General features: G+C 36.1%; 1 protein-coding gene across 10 annotated transcripts in view; it reads right to left on the bottom strand.

Annotated features, from left to right (window-relative positions):
- Positions 1-482: 482 nt before the first annotated feature.
- Positions 483-23,673, bottom strand: part of dbnlb (drebrin-like b) — a 26,880-nt gene continuing 3,689 nt past the window's right edge. Inside the window, exons 2-15 of one of the 10 annotated variants that reach the window (XM_016239286.1) lie at positions 21,148-21,203; positions 19,742-19,854; positions 19,268-19,342; positions 16,003-16,149; positions 14,834-14,911; positions 11,876-12,027; positions 10,649-10,707; positions 9,216-9,289; positions 8,641-8,755; positions 7,133-7,225; positions 4,621-4,695; positions 4,356-4,459; positions 3,898-3,973; positions 483-1,681 (exon numbers count right to left, since the gene is read on the bottom strand). In XM_016239286.1, coding sequence (XP_016094772.1) covers positions 1,545-1,681; positions 3,898-3,973; positions 4,356-4,459; positions 4,621-4,695; positions 7,133-7,225; positions 8,641-8,755; positions 9,216-9,289; positions 10,649-10,707; positions 11,876-12,027; positions 14,834-14,911; positions 16,003-16,149; positions 19,268-19,342; positions 19,742-19,854; positions 21,148-21,203 — 1,354 coding nt within the window. In that variant the 3' untranslated portion in view covers positions 483-1,544. Of the gene's footprint in view, positions 1,682-3,897; positions 3,974-4,355; positions 4,460-4,620; positions 4,696-7,132; positions 7,226-8,640; positions 8,756-9,215; positions 9,293-10,648; positions 10,708-11,875; positions 12,028-14,833; positions 14,912-16,002; positions 16,150-19,267; positions 19,343-19,741; positions 19,855-21,147; positions 21,204-23,673 lie in introns of all 10 variants that reach the window. The other 9 variants (XM_016239287.1, XM_016239289.1, XM_016239290.1 and 6 more) reach the window with 9 other exon arrangements.

The raw sequence follows: 23,673 nt of genomic DNA, 5'->3' as shown, positions 1-23,673 counted from the left end.
GGCGAAATATCATTACCATTTAAAATAAGTATTTTCTATTTGAATATTTTAGAATGTAATTTATTCCTGATGCAAAGTTGAATATTCTGCATCGTTATGTCAGTCTTCAGTGTCACATGATCCTTTAAGAAATCATGCTAATATGCTGCTCAAGAAACAGTTCTCATTATTACCAATGTTGAAAACAGTTGTGCTGCTTATAATATTTTTAGAATTTTTCCAGGATTCTTTGATGAACGAAAAATTCAATAGATCAGCATTTATTTGAAAACGGAATCATTTCTAACTTCATAAATATGCTTACTGTCACTTTTGACCAATTTAAAGCGGCCTTGCTAAATAAAAAGTATTAATTTCTTTCGAAAATCCCACGCTTTTGAACAGAAGTGTATCTGAAAACACTGTCTAGAATGGCCTCATATCAAGTTAAAATTTGCATAGGAAGAATATGAAATAACACCAAGCAACAACTTTCGTTCAGTCTTAAAACTCTTTGTTTATTCTTTTAATTTGAGTTACAACGTTGTCCAGACTCTTGAGGAACTACAGCACTGCTGAATGACTCTGAGATGTTTGATGTTTTCCCACGCGGGTTTGTCAAAAATGAAACCTCAAACATTTCCTCAAAAACACTTCTCCCCTCACTCTCATATTGGCACAGCACTGACAGTAAAGTGGATGACCGGTAAAAATGCAAGGGTCTAAATAAACCTGACGTGATCTTTCTCTTTGAGCCTCGGCATCTAAACGCAATCCAGATCCCGCCTGTGACCCAAAGGCAAGATGATAAGAGAATGATGGCTCCCTGAAACCTAAAAATCACAGTATTAATATTCTCCACAGTTCTGAGCAGACGGGAAAAGCTGCGGCCTCAAAGTAACTTCCCACTGTTCTCACTGCAAGCCTAATATCAAGAACCGTAATATTCAGCGACTGAAGCTGCTTTCTGGATTTTAAACATGGGCCGTATAGAACACAGCAAATAAACTCGTCTCGTCGATCGATTTCAGTCTGAACTCGGCAAACATCACTGCAGCAAATGTTCCTCAAGAAAGCAAGGCAGTCACACTCGGTCTTGTGGAGAAAAGAAGGCAAAAACCAAAGGCAAAACAGGACCGACTACTACAAACATCTGCACCAAAGTAATGACTAGCACTGGAATGTCTTCAAAAACACTAAGAAAAGGTTGAGTCTCAAAAAGATATTTGCATGTCACAGGAATGTCACCAGAGCGCTCATCCAACCATTAAGTTTCCCAGGATTCCTGCGCGAACAGCAATTTTAGGTGGCCGCTTTTGGGCCATGCGCCTGCATACTCAAAATCAATTGTTTTTATAAAATTATAGCTTGAAATGAAACGGAAAACCATCAATACAGTATGAAATATCAGAGTTGAAACACCCCCCCGGTCACATGATCATCACTCTTTTGGTCCGTGATTTTAGTTTGAGTCTTTTCAATCAAATATACCAGAGATTTAAATCTACGCGGGGCAAATTAATTGAGTCAGATTCTCATGAGGGAGGGGGAGATGTTGAGCGGCGTTAGATAAGTTCCACGTAATTTGCCGGGAACATGCCGAAATGGCCATCCGGTCCGTATCCTCGCCACCAGCCTTCATCAATCATCTCGATGCCGGCGATGATGGCATCTGGGTCAAACGAGATCTCGGTGTCATCAGCTGAGAAGACACACGTAAAGCAGATCAGATCACAGATTAAATGAGGAAAATGACCTAAAAAGCCGTCTAAAGGCCAAAGTCTACTTCTGTTTTGACACTAAAAGCTTAGCGGAATTAGAAAAATCAGGTTGTGTGCTTACAGTAGGTGTATATTATGCTGATGATCGCATTTGTGCTATGCAGACTGTGTGCATACCAGAGTTTACATGTACAAAAAGTGTAAAAAACAGGACTTATTGCTGCCATCATGTGTTATCGGAAATGTCCTACTTCCCCTCACTTCTGAAGCTGTAATTATGAGTATGTAACATTCAAGTGCTTTGTTGTCAGAAAGAATAGGAATCATGGAGGTCAACTCGATTCATTAGTTCAGCCAAAAGATATTTAGTCAATATCCAACAGGTTTGGAATCAAATGTAGCGTCCCATTCTTTGATAACTATATAAACATTCACTGCTCTATCTAATTTTCAATATACACAATTTGCACCAAAATATAATTTACATGTGTAAATATGCATGACTGTGACGACATGAGAAAGCAATGCAGATGTTAGGCAGCCTTAAAGGGTTAGTTCACCCAAAAATGAAAATTCGGTCATTAATTACTCACCCTCGTGTCGTACCAAATCTGTAAGACCTTCGTTCATCTTCAGAACACATATTAAGATATTGATGAAATCTGAGGTTCTACGGTTGAACCACTGATGTCACATAGATTATTTTAACGATTTCCTTGCTACGTTTCTGGACCTTGATCGTGGTAGTACCCTTGCTGTCTATGGGAGGGTCAGAAAGCTCTCGGATTTGATCAAAAATATCTTAATTTGTGTTTTGAAGATGAATGAAGGATTTACAGGTTTGGAATGACACGAGGGTGAGTAACTAACGACAGAATTTACATTTTTGTGTGAGCTATCACTTTAAAGGGTGAAATTAAAATTAAAATTACCCCATGATTTGCTTACCCTCAAGCCATCCTAGGTGTATATGACTTTCTTCTTTCCAACGAATACAATCAGAGTTATATTAAAAATGTCCTGACTCTATTAAGCTTTATAAATGGCAGTGAATAGGTGTTGAGATTTTGTAGTCCAAAAAAAGTGCATAAATTCATCATAAAAAGTGCTCCACGGGGTTAATAAAGGTCTTCAGAAGCAAACTGATGCATTTGTGTAAGAATAACATCCATATTTAAAACTTTATAAACTGTAATCTCTAGCTTCCGCTAACTGTCGTACGCGCGTTCACAAGAGAGTGGCGATCCAGTTCTCAACAGCCATTCACTGCCATTATAAATCTCGGAAGAACCAGGACATTTTTCAATATAACTCCAATTGTATTGGTCTGAAAGAAGAAAGTCATATACACCTGGGATGACTTGAGGGTGAGTAAATCATGGGGTAATTTTAATTTTGGGGTTTCATTTCATTTCAAAATGATCTCAAAGTCCCAGTTTTTAAAATACGACTTGAGAGGCCATTCATGTCCAATTTCTGACAAGAAAACAATTTATATTTACAATAACTCCGATACAAAAAATTCTAATAAATGAGCTGAACAAACCAGATTTGCAGTGATTAGTTAAGAAAAACCTGCAGTCTTGCAATAAACTCTCAGAATTTGAATTTTTGAGACATTAATTCTGGGGGCAGTTGTAGTCTAATGGTAGAGAGTCAAACATGTGACCTGAAGTTCATGGGTTCGATTCTCAATACCGACAGGAAATGTAGGTGGGGGAGTGAATGAACAGCACTCTCTTCCACCTTCAATACCCATGACTGAAGTAGCAGCAAAAATTGCTGCCCACTGCTCCAGGTGTGTGTTCACTACTCACTCACTGCTGTGTGTGTGTGCACTTGGATGTAAAGGACAGATTCCAAGTATGGGTTAGCATGTCATTTCACTTATACAAAACTGATTTTGTTTACGTAGGTGATGCAAACATGTTAACCAATAACGTTACTGCAGCATCCAAATCCGAAAAAAAGCTGGAATATGCATTTTTTGAGTGCTTAAACAAACACACACTGGCCTAAATCTGATTTTGATCTGATTTTCTTAAAAGCATGACTGAGAATTCATGCTATGATGATTTTAGTAATAGCAGAATTAGTACAAATGCAGATGGCAAAGCAGAAGAGAATTGTGCGAAAGGAATGTGCATCTCTATGCATATTCAGAACGCATTGTTTATCATGTATAATCAACACACACCAGCTTGGTAGTCATACAGAGCCCTGGCGCAGACACCGCGGTCATCTGTCGTCTCATACGTGTTCTGCTCCTCCACCTGACAAACATACACAAAACACTCAAGAACCTGCACATTCAAATCAAACACGCCTCGCATCCCCCGAAAGACAGCGTGAAATGTAAAAAAAAAATGGATGCCTTTAACTTTAAAGACCCCATGATATGAAATTTTTGTGGCGTTTGGTTCATGTATATTAGTTTGTGCTCCTCTGGCATATGCTAAAAGAGTGACAAAATGAGTTCCTCAAAATTGACAGATTTAACATGTGCAATCTTTTCTAGAAAAACAGACGAACAATAACAATGACCCCAAACTGCAGTGCACAGAATACTGCCCAATCAAAAGCTCTTAGAGATGATTTTGGCTCTAACTGCTGTCATTATTCAGAACTAGTTAGTTCTGGTAGTGAGTGTCGTACCTGTGCTGGATCCTCATAGATGGCGTCTTGTTCCACTACTGCGTCATATTGTGGCTGCTTTTGCTCTACAGGCATTTCATAATTATCAGCGACCGCTTGTACATCTGTAACATGAAAGAAAACAAGACGAGAGAAATCATTTGCTCCACAAGGTGGTGCTGACAATCAGTTGATTGACTGATGATGATAATATGACAGTGAGATGGGATAAAACAACAACACAGAGAAACAAATGACAGGAGCTGATAATGTGTGTGAATCCCACCTTCATACTCTGGCTCGGGTTCTGGCTCTGGTTCCACATACTGAGATCTGGGTTGCTCCTCAAAACTGGGCTCTACTTAAAACACACACACACACACATGCGTGGAAACACACGGACACACACATGCATGGTAACAAGATTTGTATTCTGACAAACCGCAGGTTTGAGAGCTGCATGACCAAAATATATCATGTTATGAGTGATTTTATATGACCGTAACTACACTTTCAGGTTCAAATGATTTAAAAGTAACAATTAAAAAAAGTATCAAAATAGCAATTTATTATAATTCAGAATGGATGAGTTACATTTAAAGCCAAGTAGACTATGGTTTTCTAGATATACAGTACTGCAGTATAAATGTGATAGTATGCAGAAATGTTCTGTGGCATATATTATTATTGTTCAAAAGTTTTGGGTCGGTGTTTTTTCCTGAAAGAAATCAATACTTTTACTGATCAAAGATGCATTAAATTGATCAAAAGTGACAGTAAAGACTTTTAAATTGTTATGAAAAATGTTCAAATTAATGCTGTTCTTTTAACCTTTCTATTTATCAAAGCATTGATAAATTCCTCAAACACTAAGCAGCACAACTGTTTTCAACTATTATAATAACAGTAATATTTCTTAAGCATCAAATCAGCATATTAGAATGATTTCTGTAGGATCATGTGACGCTGAAGACTGAAAATTCAGCTTTACATAAAAATATATTAGAATAGAAAACGGCTATTTTAAATTCATATAGAAAACATTTTCAATTGTAATACAATTTTAGAATGACTGTTTTTATTGTATTTTTGATAAATGCAGGCTTGATCAGCATAAGAGGACTTGAGAGAAAAATCTTAATCGAATCCCAAACTTTTGAACAATAGTGTAGCATCAAAACGCTCGGGCCTTATTTTGAGATGATTAATTCATTAAAGAGACAGTTCACCAAAAAATTCTGTGATCCTTTACTCACCCTCATGTCATCCCAAACCTGTATGACTTTCTTTCTTCAGTGTAACACAAAGAGAAATTCTAAAGAAACTTCCAGCTATTGAATGAAGACTGGGGCTTTAAAGCACCACAATAACAAAAATGCACAATAAAAGCATCATAACAATGGTCCGTATGATCTGAGAAAAGTAGCGATGCCCATCTCATGAACAAATTATTCTTTCAGCTGAATGATTTGTTCACATGTACACACATATACATATATATATATATATACACACACACACATACACATATACTAGTGCCGTCGTCGCAATTAATCGCATCCAAAAAAGTTTTTGTTTACATAATGTGTGTGTACTGTGTACATTTATTATGTGTATATAAATACACACACATATAGTATATATATTTTGAAAATTTTTGCATGTATATACATTTTTATATTTATTCTTATTTTATATTATAACTATATTTAATATATAAACAACATTTTTCTTAAATATATACATGCATGTGCTTGTATTTATATATACATAATAAATATACACAGTACACACATTATGTAAACAAAGACTTTTCATATATATATATATATATATATATATTTAATTCAACTCATCCAAAACACAAATGAACAGCTCACTGGAGATTAGAAATGTGATCTTAATCTCAATATTGACAATCTGTTCCTCACACTTCAGAAGACTGTGAATTTAGCGCATAAGGACGAACTATTCCTATGATCCTTTTATGGTGTTTTTGAAGCTTGAATTCCTCAGTCCCGCATTAAATTGAAAAGAGTGGCCTGGATAGTTTTCAAAAATTCATCTTTTGCGGTCCACAGATTTTTTTTATTTTTAGGTGAACTGCTCCTTTAAGTGCACAAAGCAAACACACAGTGTTCACTCACACACACACACTGTGTTTGTATTTATATATACATAATAAATATACACAGTACACCTGTTATGTAAACAAAGACTTTTCATATATATATATATTAATAGTAATTTAATTCAACTCATTCAAAACACAAATGAACAGCTCACTGGAGATTAGAAATGTGATCTTAATCTCAATATTGACAATCTGTTCCTCACACTTCAGAAGACTGTGAATTTAGCGCATAAGGACGAACTATTCCTATGATCCTTTTATGGTGTTTTTGAAGCTTGAATTCCTCAGTCCCGCATTAAATTGAAAAGAGTGGCCTGGATAGTTTTCAAAAATTCATCTTTTGCGTTCCACAGATTTTTTTATTTTTAGGTGAACTGCTCCTTTAAGTGCACAAAGCAAACACACAGTGTTCACTCACACACACACACACACACACACACACACATACACAGCACCCTGGAAATCCCGTTTATTTTGAGGTGTACAGCAGAATTTGACAGCAAGCATGAGGAACGTGTGAGTGGTTAGATCTTAGTTGAGATGCATGAAAACACCACACAAAGAAGTAGAGAGTGAAAGTGTGTGTGAGCATGGAGATGGACGACACACCAGACCTTTCCAAGTGTGCGATAAGGAAGGAATGATAAGGTGCGTGTTTGTGTACCTCTGGCTCGTAAAGGTGAGGCCTGACGCACGGGAGAGCGAAATGGCTCTGGGTCACATGACTGCTTGGACAGAAAAGGGCTGTTCAACCGCCCTGAGACAGAACAGAGAATGACAAAGAGAGAAACCCAAGCTGACAGATGGCTGATGGAGTTATACACCGCAGAACAGACCACAAACATGGTTTTAGACAGAAGAATTGCAGGCTATTTAATGACAGTGTCGAATTTCAGATGGACGAACAGGGTTGAAATGCCCGGAGAACAACGGGAGAATGGGAAATACCACAAAACATTGAACAATCAGGAGTTAGTTACTGCATGCATAGGAGAACACCTTCTAATTCACAGACAAGGCCCTTCTTTAAACGTGTTCGAACACATTCACTACATGAAACGTGACCCACAGAGCAAAAGGGGAAGCGAAATATAGCATGCAAATAATGTGGCATTTAAATAAAACACTCCCTAGTGTAAATTGTGCTTGTAGAGATCTCATCAGGACATCAGCATACTGCTAAATTGGTTATTTATTATCCTGATGAGATATAAACCTTGATATTTATAACCACTAAATTATACTGGCAAATCATCTACATTTTCATGTGTATACTCTATAGTTTTTATATTTGTAGAGATTTACACACTACTGTGTATATGCTGTTATTCAAAAAGTGTTCAAAAGTTAGGGGTCAGTCATTTTTTTTATTTGTATTTATTTAATTATTTTTAAGAAATTATTTTATTCTGCAAGAACGCAATACATTTGATCAAAAGTGACAGTGAAGTAATGGCTGCTGAAAATTCAGCTTTGCCATCATAATAAATTAATTCTATTTAAAAGTGTAATAACATAATATTTCAATAACATTTTTAATTTGTAATAATATTTTACTATATATTTCTGATCAAATAAATGCAGCTTTGGTGAGCATAACACACGTAATCTTACAGAGCCCAATATATATATATTTATTACTATATATTACTTTTGTTAATATAATATATTGTTACTACATAAATAAACACTGATGTACTTTAATAAATCCACATAAATGCCAAAAATTTACTTTAATGCCATGTCAGCATCTTAGGCTATTTTCATGGCAAAAACTATTAAAAAAAATAGAAGTATAACAAATACGATAAAAAAAAACAGCTCACAAACAAACAAGTTATATTACATTAACATATAATAAAAAATTCTAAAACTTTTTCTGGCAAAATTGTACTAAATTATATATGCATATTAAAACACTGACAGCAGTTTGATTGAGATTAATTGGAATGCACAATGAAAAAAAACATGATTTTTGAAAATGGTTAAAAACGGGGTTCTGTTTTTCCAAATGAACTCTTCATATATAAATATACATAAAACTATAATAAAATAGTACAGTATATACTAGTATAAATATTAAATATAACAAATCTATATTGTTGTTTTTCTGTTTTGACTCGTATGGTGTGTGTATGTGTGGGACACAGAGTACGTATAGATGAACGGTACCTGGTTTTGGACTGGACTGAGTATTGTCTGTGTTAGCAGGGATGATACCCATCTCTCTCTGTTTGAACATTTCTCTGGGATTAACGGAGCGCTGGGAGACGAGAGCCGTGGCTTCCTGTTACAAATATACACACACAGTAGCAATCGCTACATCAAGTTTCATGACTGATAACCCTGATGGCAGTACAAGGACTCTTTTCAGAATATAAGAGCTAGAGATACAAAGTAAGTGGCTATACTGAAAGAGTAAAAACAGAGCAAAACAAAAAGGCTGAATCTCAAATTCTCTCAAAAAGAGAGAGAGAGAGAGAGAGAGAGAGAGAGAGAGAGAAAAAACCCACGAGCCTGTTCAAGGCATTGAGGCATAATGATAAAACAGACATTCATTTGAGCCACATCAGTTTGCCAAGTAAGGCAAGTTGAGAGAAGGGGAAGAGAAAGAAAGAAAAAAACGGAGTCAGCAGCAGAGGACACAGCCACACTGTATAAAGAAAACAGTTAGAAGGTTATAAGAAAGTTGAAAGAGTCCTGTTGTCCAAGGCCAAAAGAGATGTTTGAAGCTTCCTCTCACTCACGTTGGCTTTTTCCACTGACTCTCCGCGTTTAAAGGGTTTCTGTGCTGCCTGCTTCCTCTCCTCCTCCTCCTCCTGATGGACATCAGCACACTTTGTTTCTCACACACTTTGTTCTATTACAAAACCTAGTTAGCTGCATTTGAAGGTATCATATTTGTTTATGCTGTCTTCTTTTGGCCAAATTCTAGAGCAGAAGTGAAAGCTCAGAGGAAAAATCTACCCAAGATGGCAGACGAGAGAAATGCTGAAATGTCTGCAAAATGACTATAAATATACTTCAAACATTAATTCAAAAAAACGGATGGATGCACTTTTTTGGACTTCAAAATCTTGACCACCATTCACTGCAATTATAAAGCTTTGAAGAGCCAGGACATTTTTTAATATAACTCCAATTCTATTCATCTAAAAGAAGTAAACCAGGGGGTAATTTTCATTTTTGTAAGGAATGTTATGCATAGAGTTGCTGCCGATGCTAAATGTTTCTAATTGTTCATTTACAGTACAAGGCGTATACAAGGCAGCTGCTTACACAGTAGTCAACATTTGAAGTAGATCAAAACCTTTCATCAAAATTGTCCTAAAACCAAAATGCGTTCTTGTCTTAGTACAACTTTGATGAACTTTTTTGATCCACTTCAAATGTTGACTACTGTATACACAGTTCACAAGGTTAATCTCATAAATGAGGGCTGTGTATCAAAACCCAGAGCATGCTATGAAGGTAGATTGGTAATCACAACCATGATATTGGATTGAATCAGTTGTGGCCCTTGCAGATCGGGCAAAAAGGGAAGTATTTGTTGTCACTGTACACGCATTAGCATTGGCCATTATGACATACAATAGTAGAATTTTGCCAACCAATACAGGTTTGCTATTGTGTTTATGCCAATGTAGATTTATTTAAGTGGCTATAAGTGCACCAGACTGTTTGTGAGAGTGATCAAGAAACATGGAGTAATCTGAAAATATAAATTGAGGTGAGTAAGAAACCTATAAACTTTCCTTTGTTCTCAGAATTACGATTATCTGCCATTAACATCCCAAAAACTCAAATGCTTTACAATTGATCAAACAGTCTCTGCCTGTCTAAATGGGTGATTTGTAGCCCAATAAACTGCAAAATGGATGAGATTTTATTTTAATGTTTAAGAGTGTTCTCAAAGGGTTAGTAATTCTAAACTCCTCCCTAAATATATCTTTGATTTGACCGGTAATTTTCTTGATATTTTACCAAATTTACATGCACATGTTTGCAACAAAGAAAAAAAAAAAGTTCAGTGTGTTTTTGTGCTAGTATGAATGCTTTAAACATATTGTGGCTTCTCTACAGGAACAGAACATGTCAGAACATGTCCAGAGGGGTGATATGTGGATTTAAATAACCACACAGGGGTGTGTGTGTGTGTGTGTGAGAGAGAGAGAGTCACTCACCCATTGCTGTTTCTGCTGGCCTCGATTTTCTGCCTCCTGCTGCTGCTGGTACTTCCTATAACACAAACACATGAGGTTTAAAATTAACACTCAGCAAGCGCTATCCAGTTGGCAGATGACCTTACATCAAATTGCAACATGGTTTAAATCTCATTTTAAAAAATGACAGTTTGACCTTTGGTAATCTCATTGATAATCCATCCAAAAATGAAAATTCGGTCATCATTTACTCATGTCATTCTGCGGAATACAAAATATTTGAAAAAATTATGGTAACCAAACAGATTCAGGTCAATGCAATTCAGATTTAGTTTCCAAAAATCAAAAAGTCTTCCACAGAACAAAGAAAGTCATACAGGTTTGGAGCAACAGAATTTTCATTTTTGGGTGGACTATGCCTTTAAAGGTGGGGTAAGCGATTTTTCAAAAACACTTTAGAAAACAGATTCGGGCGGAATAGCAAAACAAACTTGTAGCTAATCAGCAGTAAGGGGCGTGTCTACTCCTGATGTGGAGGAGAGAGAGTTCAGTGCACAGGACGGACATTAGCAAGCCAAGCGACAGAAAGATAGAGATGGCGGATAAAAAACAAAAGAGGAAAATGTCTGCGGAACAAAAGAAGGCTTAAGGCAAGAAGTAGGACCCATGTAAATATCGGATCAGCTTTCCAGCGCTGGAGAGAACTAAGGAGCGGAAGGCCTGCGATCGCACGCTGCAGTTGCTTTGTTTCTTCTCGATAGGTGAGTAACACCGTGTCTGCGCCGCAACAGCTAAAGTCTGTCTAGTACACTGGACGCGACAAAGCAACTGTTGAAAATCATTTGAAATTTGTGTCAATACGTCAAATAGAATGCAGCAGCAGTTTTCTGTCGGGGATTTGTCGTGTCGTGCCGCGCCGCATCCAGTGTAGACCATAGATATGTATATGTAGACAGCATCACTGATTATAATGAGTTCCATAGTATTTTGTCGCGCTGCACCACTCGCATCCGGTGTAGACACGGTGTAACATTGGTTTTGCTTTGTTTCACAGAACTATTGTTGCCTGGGTTGCGTACGCATGTGTGGGGCGGAGCTATCAAAATAGGGGCGAGACCCTTTTGGGGCAAGGGCGTGTTTGTTTTGGTGATTTCAAATGTCAACATTGGCTACCAGAAATCGCTTACCCCACCTTTAAGGACACTCAAATGCACAAGATGTTTATTTATTCAAAAGTTACTGACCTTTGTTCATCTATCAGTGACGCCCTCTCTTTTGCTTTCTTTTCCCGAAACTCTGCTTCCTTAACCTCTCTGTCCTTCCTCTCTTTCTCTAGCCACTGCCTCTCTTCTGCCGCCCTTCTCTTCTCCTCCTGAAGACGCTTCTCCTCATCTTTCTGCAAAAGAGACAAAAGCATTAAGCAAAACAAAGACCGACTCAATCAATCATGACAACTCAATAGTTTAGACATGGTAATGTATATGACAATGTTAATGTATTTGGCCTTGGTGCACTAGATCTGCTAAACACTGCTGCTGCAGAGCAAGTACGGACTTGACATTGCCAATAAATACTCAGACATGCTACTAAAAGCACGTAAGATATACTGCTGCATGAATATGCATACATAAATCCAGTAGCAGATCTGGACAGGTGGTGCTGTGGGAGGAGGACGGTTTCAGAGGAACTCAAATAGACGCTGCAGGACCAGATTTCAGCAAACACTGAACCAGACTCGAAGCGTTTGAGAGAGACGGGGCATAGAGGACCTACAATAATGTACAGTATTTGAAAAATAATGTGTTTTTTGAACATTAAAGCATGTCAACATATTCTGTTACACCAAATAATGATCTTTAAAAAAAAGCATCATATGACCCCTTTAAGCAAGCAATCTCATGGGCTGCAGAATCTGCTTGTACCATGTACTAAATTACGTCATTGCCAGCAGATTGCATGTAAATGAGCTTGTGCAATTGATATTCTTGACATTGTATATGTAAATTAATCTTGATTCTCTAGAGTCTGTAAATAAATACAATTAAACAGAATGTTAAAACAATGGTTCTCAATCGGGGGGCCAGAGTAAACTTCTAAAGGGGCCTCAAGATGACTTGATTTAAATTAGGACACATCCACCCCCTCAACAACTTTTTATTCTTTGAAGAAAGAGGATTCACATGATCTAGAACAGGGATTCCCAAACTTTTCCATTCCACGACACACCTAGACGAGTATAATCTATTTCACGACCCACCAAAATATTTGAGATTAAAAAAAACTATTGACATTACTTTAAGCTTAATCATAATTAAAAGTGTCATATGGCAGAAATTAAGTATTTAAGAAAAAAAATTTAATTTTATAGTACAACTGTAAAATTTCACTACTAACAGTTAAGTTATAATTTCTGTGTTTACAAAGAAAAAACATGCCCATAAAAACTCTAAACACACTCCGGTGAACTGTAAACTGTTAAACTCATCACGGGGTTCAGTGCAGAAAATGCTCTCATGATCCTTCCGTGTGTGTAGGTGAGAGCGGAGCACAACCAACACTTTTTTAGCAAAGCATAAGAAGCAAAGCAGAACTATCTAAAACAGTTTAGAGATTAAAATAATTGTGAAATAGGTAAAAATAATAAACAGATGTGTCTCACTTTAAATAAACACTAAAATACGAAATGACAAATTTACTTCAGTCAGAAATTTACTTTTGCAATGGTTAAATAAATGTTCAGCAAAATCTTCAAAAGATTTTTGGACGTTGGCACATTTTTTCTCTATATAGAGATGATATGGCAAGGAAATAATACGAAATTTAGTTTATGTGTAAATGTAAAAATTTTGTAGTGTTACAAATAACCCTGCGTTTGTGCCCCGCTCAACCTGTACATGAGAAATGCATTTTACAGCCCGTTTCCTTATTGGTAGGTAGCCAAATGCATATGAAGGAACGAAAACAGTTCAAACAGACAATATAAATGAATGAACATACTTGAAAACGGATACCTGAAAGTTTTCGTAACATTTGAATATTCCAGTGTATGCAATCTCATGCAGAATACAGCGCAGTGAAGTGAGCAAGTTTCTTCTCATTAATAATGTGGACCAATCGAGCCTTTTAATAATCAGTCTGAGACCCTCACTGTTATTACAAGTCGTGCGCGCCCGTGCTTCAAAACACAACGCATGTTTTAAATCGCGGACTTAATTGCATAAAAAAAATATATATAATAATAATAATTCGCACTAAGAATATTGCAATTCGTAATGTTGGTAGGCTATATCGTGCAGCCCCAGACTGAACTGTGTGAGTGTGTGTGTCATTGAAATGCAAATTTAGCTGCAGCCAAGTGATTTTGTGCGACCCACATTGTCCCACTCCCACAGTTTGAAATAGAGGTTGACCGATATGGGTTTTTCACTGGCCGATGCCGATATTTAAAATTTTGGAGGCTATTGTCGGACCCACAGACACATTTCACGAGGAAAGTTAACGTGCACATTATGATCAGCCCAGAAGTTTCATCTGAATTGAACGTGTTTCTCCTTTCACATGCAAATGACTTTCCGGCATCAATTCTGGTAGGGTAAAACGTAATTCCGCTTTCGATACGGTCTGCTTTGCCCTACCATTAGCTGAAGCAGTGTGTGAACAAGCCGCGGCTGCAGTGTGTGGGAGTTCCACAACAACGCTTAGCTGCCCGCAGGTGCGCCTGCCTATAAATCGGCCTAATTTGCAGCACAATCGGCCGATGCCGATTAATTTAAAAATGCCAAAAATCGGCCGATCAATCGGTCGACCTCTAGTTTGAAAACCCCTGATCTAGAAAAACCTGGCTGAATGAGGTAGCCTAATTATAAAAGTGTGATTTCTTTACCTGGAAAAGTCATGAAAATTAACAATCTTATAACTACATAAGCATTTAAAAATATATATTTTATGAATATACATTTTTGGATATGCCAAGCTTGAACATATTTTAATGGGTAGAATTTGTGAGTAAAAATATTTTAAGTTCTTATCCTTAATCCTTATTCAGAATCAAAATCCATAAACCAGAAAGCTGAACATTGTTGTGGATCATGGGCAATCACAGAGCCAAAAGGTTTGAGAACTGCATTAAAATGCTTATTTTGTCTTAGGAAACTGCACAACATATTGCAAGTAGAAACTTTGACGCATGTATGCTGTATTACCTCTGTTTGGGCCCAGAAATTGTCTTTGTTGGTTCTCTTGATTTCAGACATGGCGTTAGTCTTCTGGTAAACAGATCCCTATATGGAAAAACAATGAGTGGTAAATTATGACTAAGCCCACACGGGATATTTAGACTTTGCATTTTCTGTGCTGATTTAAGCGGAAAAGTTCTGTGGAATCAAACAGAACATGTTAAAATACAAAAAAAAAAGAGCTGAGAGTATGACACTCCTATAGCTGAAAGCATAAAGCAAATTAGCCAGAATATTTAATAAACACCCATGCAAGGAGGTGGGGGAACTCCCACAGCTTTCTCTGGAGTTCTGCGGGTGCAGATTCCATGTGGGCCTGATTATACCCAAAACAAGACTTGAAAACGACTAACCTCAAGCATATCAATATATGAAAATACATCAAAATGTATTGTTGTTAAATTTACGCATTCACAATGTACTATAGATAAATGACTCCATTGCAGTTTGTGTGTACATTTGGAGCTCAGCAGAGAAATTATTCCAAACCACCATAAGAGTTTCCACATTCCGAGCATTCTGGATCATTCCCTGTGAAATTCCTGACGCAGCACTCTGAAAGAGTGTTTGAGATAAACAAGCAGCATATTGGCACTGACCCTGGCACCACTGTGCCATCATAAAACCTGTCTGATGCCTACTGCTGCTGACAACAAACTAAACTTACCAAAGATTAAAAAAAACAAAAAGGGTTTTTTTTCAGAACCAATGTAAAAGTCAAACTAGATTACATCTTCTGAAGAAAACATGCATGCATGAGACCATATAAGCTATAAGATATTATAAGACCAGGCAGATAGAGTGGTAAAAAAAACACAACAGTAACAAATAATTTATTGAAATAATATTAATAACACTAATAATATTAGTATATTTATATCATTTAATAATGAAAATAAACTATCATTAAAAAGGTTATTTATAGTACCATTAAGGTTCTATATAGCACTTTCAAAGCATTGTTCTTTATGGAACCCTATAAAAAGGGTTCTTCTATTGTTACAAGCTGAAGAACCCTTTTCTGGTACTGTTTAGAACCATTTTTCTTAAGAGTGTATATTCAAGGACTAGAAATAAAAACTGCACTGGACACTACTCTGTTGCATTATGGACAAGGTATGTGCGTGTGAACTGACCACAGGCCCCTGCGGCCCGCTGTCTCTGAAGCGATTGGACTCTTTGTGAAAGCTGTAGTTGGCTCCTGAGGCTTTGCCCACTTTCTGCATGATGGCTTCAGGCTCCACGTCCTCCTCCGCCCGTGCGTTTATCGTCACGTGAGCTCCCTGCAGAAACAGCGCTGTCAGTTTCTTTAGTCCCACACACATTCACATTCTCAAAACTCAATTTAAACATGCGTACGAAACCATCAGACGGAAGCGTCAAGATTCACAGATTTCAAGCGAAACATGCCCACGCACACACTTCTGTCAATTTGTTTATTAGCAACCTTTGGCTGCGTGTAAGCTCTTACTGAGAACAGCTAGCTTAGAAGGACTACAAAACAAACAAACACCTTCTAATGAGAAGAGGAGGCCTCCACCCATTTCCCTGTTTACACCAGTGCGTCTGATGCAAGCAAGTGATTGGCTCAAATAAACAGGAATCTTGATTCAAACATCTTTTCTCTCTCATCATCTCTCAATCAACAACTTTAAGCACTTTTATGTCCAAGGGGTTGATTTCGATCTAATTCAGCATGATAAGGAAAATTCAACTTATTTCATTTCTAAATGCATCGTACGTGTTCAACTTTTTACATCCATAACTGGATCTTTTAGTGAAAACAACGGACTTCTCTCTAGTGGTTGTTTAGTGGTCTTCATCATTTAGTCAACTTAAAAGGTTGAGGCTTGTTGCCAAAATGCCACTAAAATCGATACAAATGCACCAGATATTTTATAAGGGCAAATAAAATAAAATAGTTCATTAAACAGTAAGTTTGGCCGATATACCTAAGATTTGATATCTCGATATATCTTTTAAAATTGTAACAATATTTTAGTTTTTGCTCTAGAAAAAGGTAATTTTCTTTTGCTGCTTTCTGATTTTACCATCTGGTGCTCCTTATTTTGGAGCACCAGATGGTAACCCCCCCAGTAAAATCAATGTAACATATTTTTGTTCAATAATATTTTTTTATTTTGTATTTTGAGATAATTTCATGGTACTAATTAATATTTATGCAATAATTATGATCAATGTCTTCCCATTGAAAACATAACAAATGTAAAAAAAAAAAATAAAAAAAAAAATAAAATAATATATATATATATTCCTAACTGGACAGATCGATATGCCTTTAGTTTAATTGACTTGGTGTTATACTGTGATAATTACGCGTCCCCTTAATTTTTTGAGCTGTATATATATATATATATTTATATTACTTTTCAATTAATGCAGTATTTCATGTTAAAATAGAGTCAATGCCTTTAAAATCCACTTTTTTTAAAAGCCAAATTAGTGCTATCTGGTGAGAGTAAAATAAGAAAAACTGCCGTTCTATGGTTTAGCCACTAGATTCCTATATAGCTCTATATAAAAGCCCAATAAATTCTCTAGTTATTTCTAGACATAAATACTTATTTTTATTAAGTTGTGGGTTTAGATATATGTTTAGACATTCTCAAAGACAACTTTTTCTAAAGGTTTAGATTTTTATTTTTGGTTTGAAATGTTGATTTGAAGTGTCAGTTGTTTTTTTTAATTATTATTATTACGGTCAAACCTGAACACAGAGAAGGCATTTTGTTACACAAAATATTAAAATTCTATAAAAATGTATTAAAAATGAACAGGAATGTTTTATCAGAGCTTAATCCTTCTGGGTCTGATCTGATTTCAACCTCTTATTTCAGTTTTCTGACTCGTTTTGGCTATATGGTCATAGCCATACCAATTCATTTGAGTGTGTATAATTGTGTGTGTGTGTCTGAGTGGATGTGTCTGTTTTGCACTCTTGATGTTTTAGAGTTTCATCCCGTCATTGCTGTGTACTTTTTTCTACATTGTGGCAGATTTGTAGATGAAGCTTCATCATTCCGATGAAGCTGTGATTTTTAAAAATTCAAAACAGAATTTTTTTCTGTCAAAAGTGACCGAAGAGCACCAGAAGGTTAAGACATGCTCTGTGTCATGACTTTATGGGGAATAATTCTTCTTCCACACCCATGTCGCTTGCTGTCGACATTTTGATAATGACGAGTTACGCTTTGTACTACTCAAGAGACATAAAGGTGGAGAAGGTGGAGAGAAACCAGCAATTGGTGTGGTCTTTGGCACATTAATCTTAATTTTCAACAATATTCGACATTCGTCCGGGCCGACAGCCTCGCGATTAGTGCGCCGACGTATAGCGCAACAGTGCTTGTGGCAACCCGAGTTCGATTCCCATCTCGAGGTCCTTTGCCGATCCCGCTCCTCTCTCTCCACCCAATACTTTCCTGTCATTTCTCTACTCTCCTATCCAATAAAGCATAAAAGCCCATAAAATATAACTTAAAAAAAAACAAAAACAATATTCGATATGAATAATATTCAGTAATTTTTTTTGTGATTACCATGATAATATGGTTAATAATTGATGCATCACCCAGCTCATAATAAACAGGAAGTTGATATTAAGTGTTAATATTAATTTACATTTTAGACAAAATACTGTCAGTGTTATCTGTATTTTGCCACCAGTTCCAACCGAAGCCACGGCAGAACACAGAAGAAGTTTTTAAACAAATAGGTTAGGTGAGTTATTCAATGACTCATTTGTGAATAGTTACTTGCTTCATTTCTGAATAATCAGCTGTTTGTTTCATATTTAAATGTAAGTTTTTTTTCCATATTTTATATTTCTACATTAACAATTTCATAAAATAAAATGAATCATAACATTACTAAAGAAAATGTAATCGCAGTGTAAATGCCTCTGAGCTGCATTAAACAAGTCTGTCTCTTGTGCAAAGATGGATTTTGTTGATACTGATTTCATTTAATTGATAACAGCCCTATGTTGTATTATTCTGATTGATTCACTTTAAGAATTTAACATGAAAGATGCATACATTTAATTAAAGTTAAAAATGCCCTTATAAAAGGTAAAAAGCTCAGAGAAATCAATTTAAGTTGGTAAATATCACCCCTTAATGGGAAAGTTAATTTCTGCTTTAAATTTGGACAGCCATAATTCTTTTTTAGACACAGTGAAAGCTTGTGGTCGGATGTTGTCACGCTCTGCATAACTACCAACAAAGCCAAATCAAATGTGTCTGGATATAGCCCATGTCATATCCTGTTGTGAGCGTCTAGCTGCACTGTGAGTCATAGTCAGAGTTCACAGACCGTTAACTCAATCGCACTGTTCACAATACTCACACAATGAAAAGAACAACAAAATAGTACAGTTACCGTAAGGAAGTTGGCCATGGAGCTCACATGGTTCGCACACTGGCCTTTTCTGGCATCTTTAACACCCTCACCGGTCTGAAAAAAAGAAATGTCAATACCTGTTAACTAGAACAAAACATGGCTGCAAACATGCATGTTAAGGGTGGCTAATGACCAAAATATTATCATATTTATTTTCCATTACGGTAATGCCATTTATCACAATATAGTTATATAACAGTAAAAAATAGTTTATACATCAAATAACCAAGTGGCAATACCCGTTTTAAGACAATCGTGTGAATAAATAAAATATACCATCATGCTGTTTAGTCCTGATGAATTTTTTTATTTCGGATTTGGTGAATAGGAGCTAATCTGATTCATAAATACATTTGACAGAGGCACTTTACTAGGGCAACAGGGTCAGTAAATCCTAAGGGCATCTCTGTGGTTCTATACAGTGATGAGTTACAGAAGGAAGGAAAAACCCACCCAGTTGATGAGGACGTATTTGGGAAGGCCGGAGTTGGGGTCTTTAACACGGCAGAAAGCGTACATCACCTTCCCGCTGCTCAGCTCCTCGACCAACTCCTCCAGACCACCATCTGAAAACACACACACACACACTTAATACACACTCACAGAAAACAAGAAAATCATGATGCTATCCTACTACAATCACTAATGAACTCCAGTTTTGATGCAAAATCTTAAGATAATTTAAATAGCTATATAAAACAATAAATCTGCCTCAAATTTAACTGGGTGAGCCAGATATTTATTGATCTAGGAGTTAAATTAGCCTCAAAATACTTTTAAAAGATACATTTAGCCTTTGTTCCATATCTCACACATACTTTCAGGGCTGAATATGCACACCTACTGATGAAGCATTCCATTTTTTTCATTTGAAAAAGTAAAAGTTTATGCAAGTAAAAGAAATATATATTTTCTGAAAACATTCATAATGATTATGTTGTTGGACTGTTAAGTTCAAATAAATGTTATACTTGATACTGCTAATTCTTGCATTGTATGTTCTTATAGATTTAATATAATAATACATTATGTCAAGAATATTGGATAAATATTTTCTTGCATGGTTTTTTTTCTCTAAAACTGTAAATTCTTTAAGAATTTTGTTAGGTAAATAAGTAATAACATGGTAATAACATAGTACCATTCAAAACTTTGACATTTTTGTTGATGATCCAAAACATGGTTTTAGTTGAATACACACACACACACACATACATACAAACATATATATATATATTAAAAGCTTATGTTCCACTGGGTCCAAACAGACTCAGGAATGCAAACATCATATGCAGATTTTGCATGCATTATGAGCTGAAACCAGTGCCTTTTAATTAGGCCAGGGTTATTTAAATATTAACAGAAAATACTCACGGTACTTCAAATAAATATTTCACGTCAAAGGGCTTACAAGAAAAGTTTGGGAATCCCAATTTATTACTTAATAGTATATTAATCTATAAATAAAGATACTATGATTAATAAAGATTTTTTTATTATTCATTGGAGTCTTTTATAATTTCACTGTTGCAGTGATGGGTTATAAACACAGAGGCTGTGCATGAGTGATTTTAGCACATAACATTCTTTTACCAAGGTTAAAATCAATGTTTACTCTCAGTTTCCTTCACACATGTAGGAAGAACTTTGAATGAATCTTGGTCTGTCCTTGACAGTCTGCCGGTTCAGTGGACCGTTCATGTAATTAATACAAAGAACACACTGTACTGCAAAACAATCGCCGCAGGCTAATGATGGACATACTCTGACACCGTTTACTTAAAACACTTTCTTACACAATACATACCACATGAACTGTAATTCACTAAATGAGTCTCCGCATGATCAAGAAAACCCACCTCCTTTCTCTACCAGCCTGATGTCATTGGTGTTCCCCTCATAGGTGAAGAGAGCCCTGCAGAGACATCAAATGCATTACATAAGCGTTAAACAGCCAGGTCACTGAAGACTGAGGGCAACACGGCTCTGGCATTCAAATTAAAATCAACATGAAACGCCGTTCACAAGCAATTTTACTTCCATAATCTGATGCATTTTCAAGTAAATCAGCATTTTCAATGAAAAAAAATATAGGGCGAGACTTCTTATCCATCAAGAACTGATTGGTTCGGTGATCTCAGCCAGAAAGGAAAGTCCTTTTCTGAGGTGGAGCAAGTTATTACATTACGACACATACATTGAATTCATATATTTGGCACAAGCTGTTATCTAAAGTGACTTACAGTGCATTGAAGGTATCTGTTTTTATCAGTTCTTGCATTACCTGGAAACCAAACCAGTTTGGCGTCCTAAATCAGACTTCTATCTTATCTGTTTAGTAACCATTGTGATTTTAGTTTGTATTTCGGTTCCAATATCGAACTTCCCAAATCTTAAACGGAGGGTTCACCAAAAAAAAAAAAATCATCATTATTCACCCTCATGGCATTCCAAACCTGTATAAGATTCTTTCTTCTGCAGAACATAAAAGATGCTATTTTAAAGAATGTTGGTAATCAAGCAATATTAGAGCCCCTGACCTCATGGACAAAAAAAAAACCTCTCTCAAAATATCTTCTTTTTTTCTAATATGAAATAGATACTGAGGTGGCACTGTGTGTGAACTCAGTTCTGATTCTCTCTAAACAAAGACACTTGTACAGCAAGGAAGCTGTGTCAACTTCCTCTTTGAAACACAGAGCCCAAGTCAACAGAAGTCTGAAATAGGAAGTGCTGTATTGTAATGAGGAATAAGAACTGCAGCAGTCTTATTTCTAGAAGACCGCACAGGTCAGACCATCCTGTGACATTCATGATATGGAAATTAAAGTCACAATTGTTAAGACAGAGCTGCTTCTTTAATAGGAAATGTTAGGTTGAGCCTGTTCCTTCCGGAGATTTATGATAACTCATCAAAACCGTTGATTTTGTGACATTTCGTCTGTCAAAATACCCTCTTTAACAGCAAAAATGCAGATGCAATATCTATCCCCATCATAAACTCCTCCATCTGTGCACAATCCAATCTCAAGCAGTGCTTGACAGGTTTTTTTTAAATACTAATTTCATATAGACCAGGGAGAACCAACGATGACGTTCAATAATCCAACAGCAAATCAACAGTGAAAATGCTTCTAATTTTATGAGACACAATTCAGTATATTATAAGCACAAAAGAGTTTGATTTTATGTTTATCCAGCTGTAGCATAATTTTAAAATGTACCAAAGGAACAATCGAAACTAGAGATTGACAGATATATCGATTTACCGATATTTTCCCGATATTTAAGCATTTTACCATAATCGGATATCGGTTTTGTAATATCGGATTCACCGATAAACGCCGCCATCTTGTGGGTGTTTTGAAAATTGTGCGCAGGATCGCCATTGCAGCGCGTCTGAGGGGAGACGAGACAACAACAACGGCAGGTACTTGATTTGCTGTAGTTAGTAAACTTTATTTAACATAACAGCCATTAATGCACAAATTAGATGCATTACATAAATGCCTGATATGTAGTTTATGCAGCTTGGCTCTAAGAAATAGAGACCAACTCACGGAGTCATGTAAAATAATCCGTCAAGTCCTGTCCCAATAAAGACGTAATACAGCCATGAATGAGCGCATGTTGGAAATAAAAGCGCTGAATTTAATTCTCTCTCTGTTGTATATTTGCTCCTCATTAGTCTCGTGAAGTCTCGTTTCATATTGCTGTTCACTCACCGGGTTGATGCTCAGGAAATGCTCCAGCACGGCCACCGCATGCAACTTTTAACAAGATTCACTTGTTTAAAACACCCTAAACTGTATTAACATTTACTATATAACCATTATTTAGCTAATAAACATCTAAATAGATACAACTCTATGGAAATGTATTATTTATTATCTCCACGAGCGATCGCAGTTTGAATATAGTTCTGTGTAAATGCATAGATAAATCGCGCTGTCAGCAGGTATTTCATAATCTAGAAGGACAAAAACATTATTAATAATTCTGTTATATGACATGCCAGTTGAGAAATGCAATAAAATTTGATGTTTTGTTTGTTATATTCCAATATTCCAGAGAATATTATTCAGTGAATTAACATTATCCAGTGAATTATTCTTGACTCTGTAGCTATTAAATAGCTTATAAACCTACTAAAACTGTAGTTTAAAATGTTCATTTTCTCCATTTGAAAACATTACACATTCTACATTTATTTTGCTTATTGTTAATATTAGTGTTGTTGCTGTTGATGCTTTTTATAAATAAAATGTTTTTTATTGTTGTAATATGAAGATTACATTTAACATGAAAGACTGCTAATTTTCAACACTTCTAAAAAAAAGAAAAAAAGATGTCTGAAAAGAGGAAAAACCAAAGTGAAGTATGTT

Source organism: Sinocyclocheilus grahami, unplaced genomic scaffold (assembly GCF_001515645.1).
Source record: "Sinocyclocheilus grahami isolate Dianchi unplaced genomic scaffold, SAMN03320097.WGS_v1.1 scaffold560.1, whole genome shotgun sequence".
NCBI classification, from domain to species: domain Eukaryota; kingdom Metazoa; phylum Chordata; class Actinopteri; order Cypriniformes; family Cyprinidae; genus Sinocyclocheilus; species Sinocyclocheilus grahami.
Note: the sequence above shows the minus strand (reverse complement) of the source record. Positions and strands in the feature narration are given on the sequence as shown.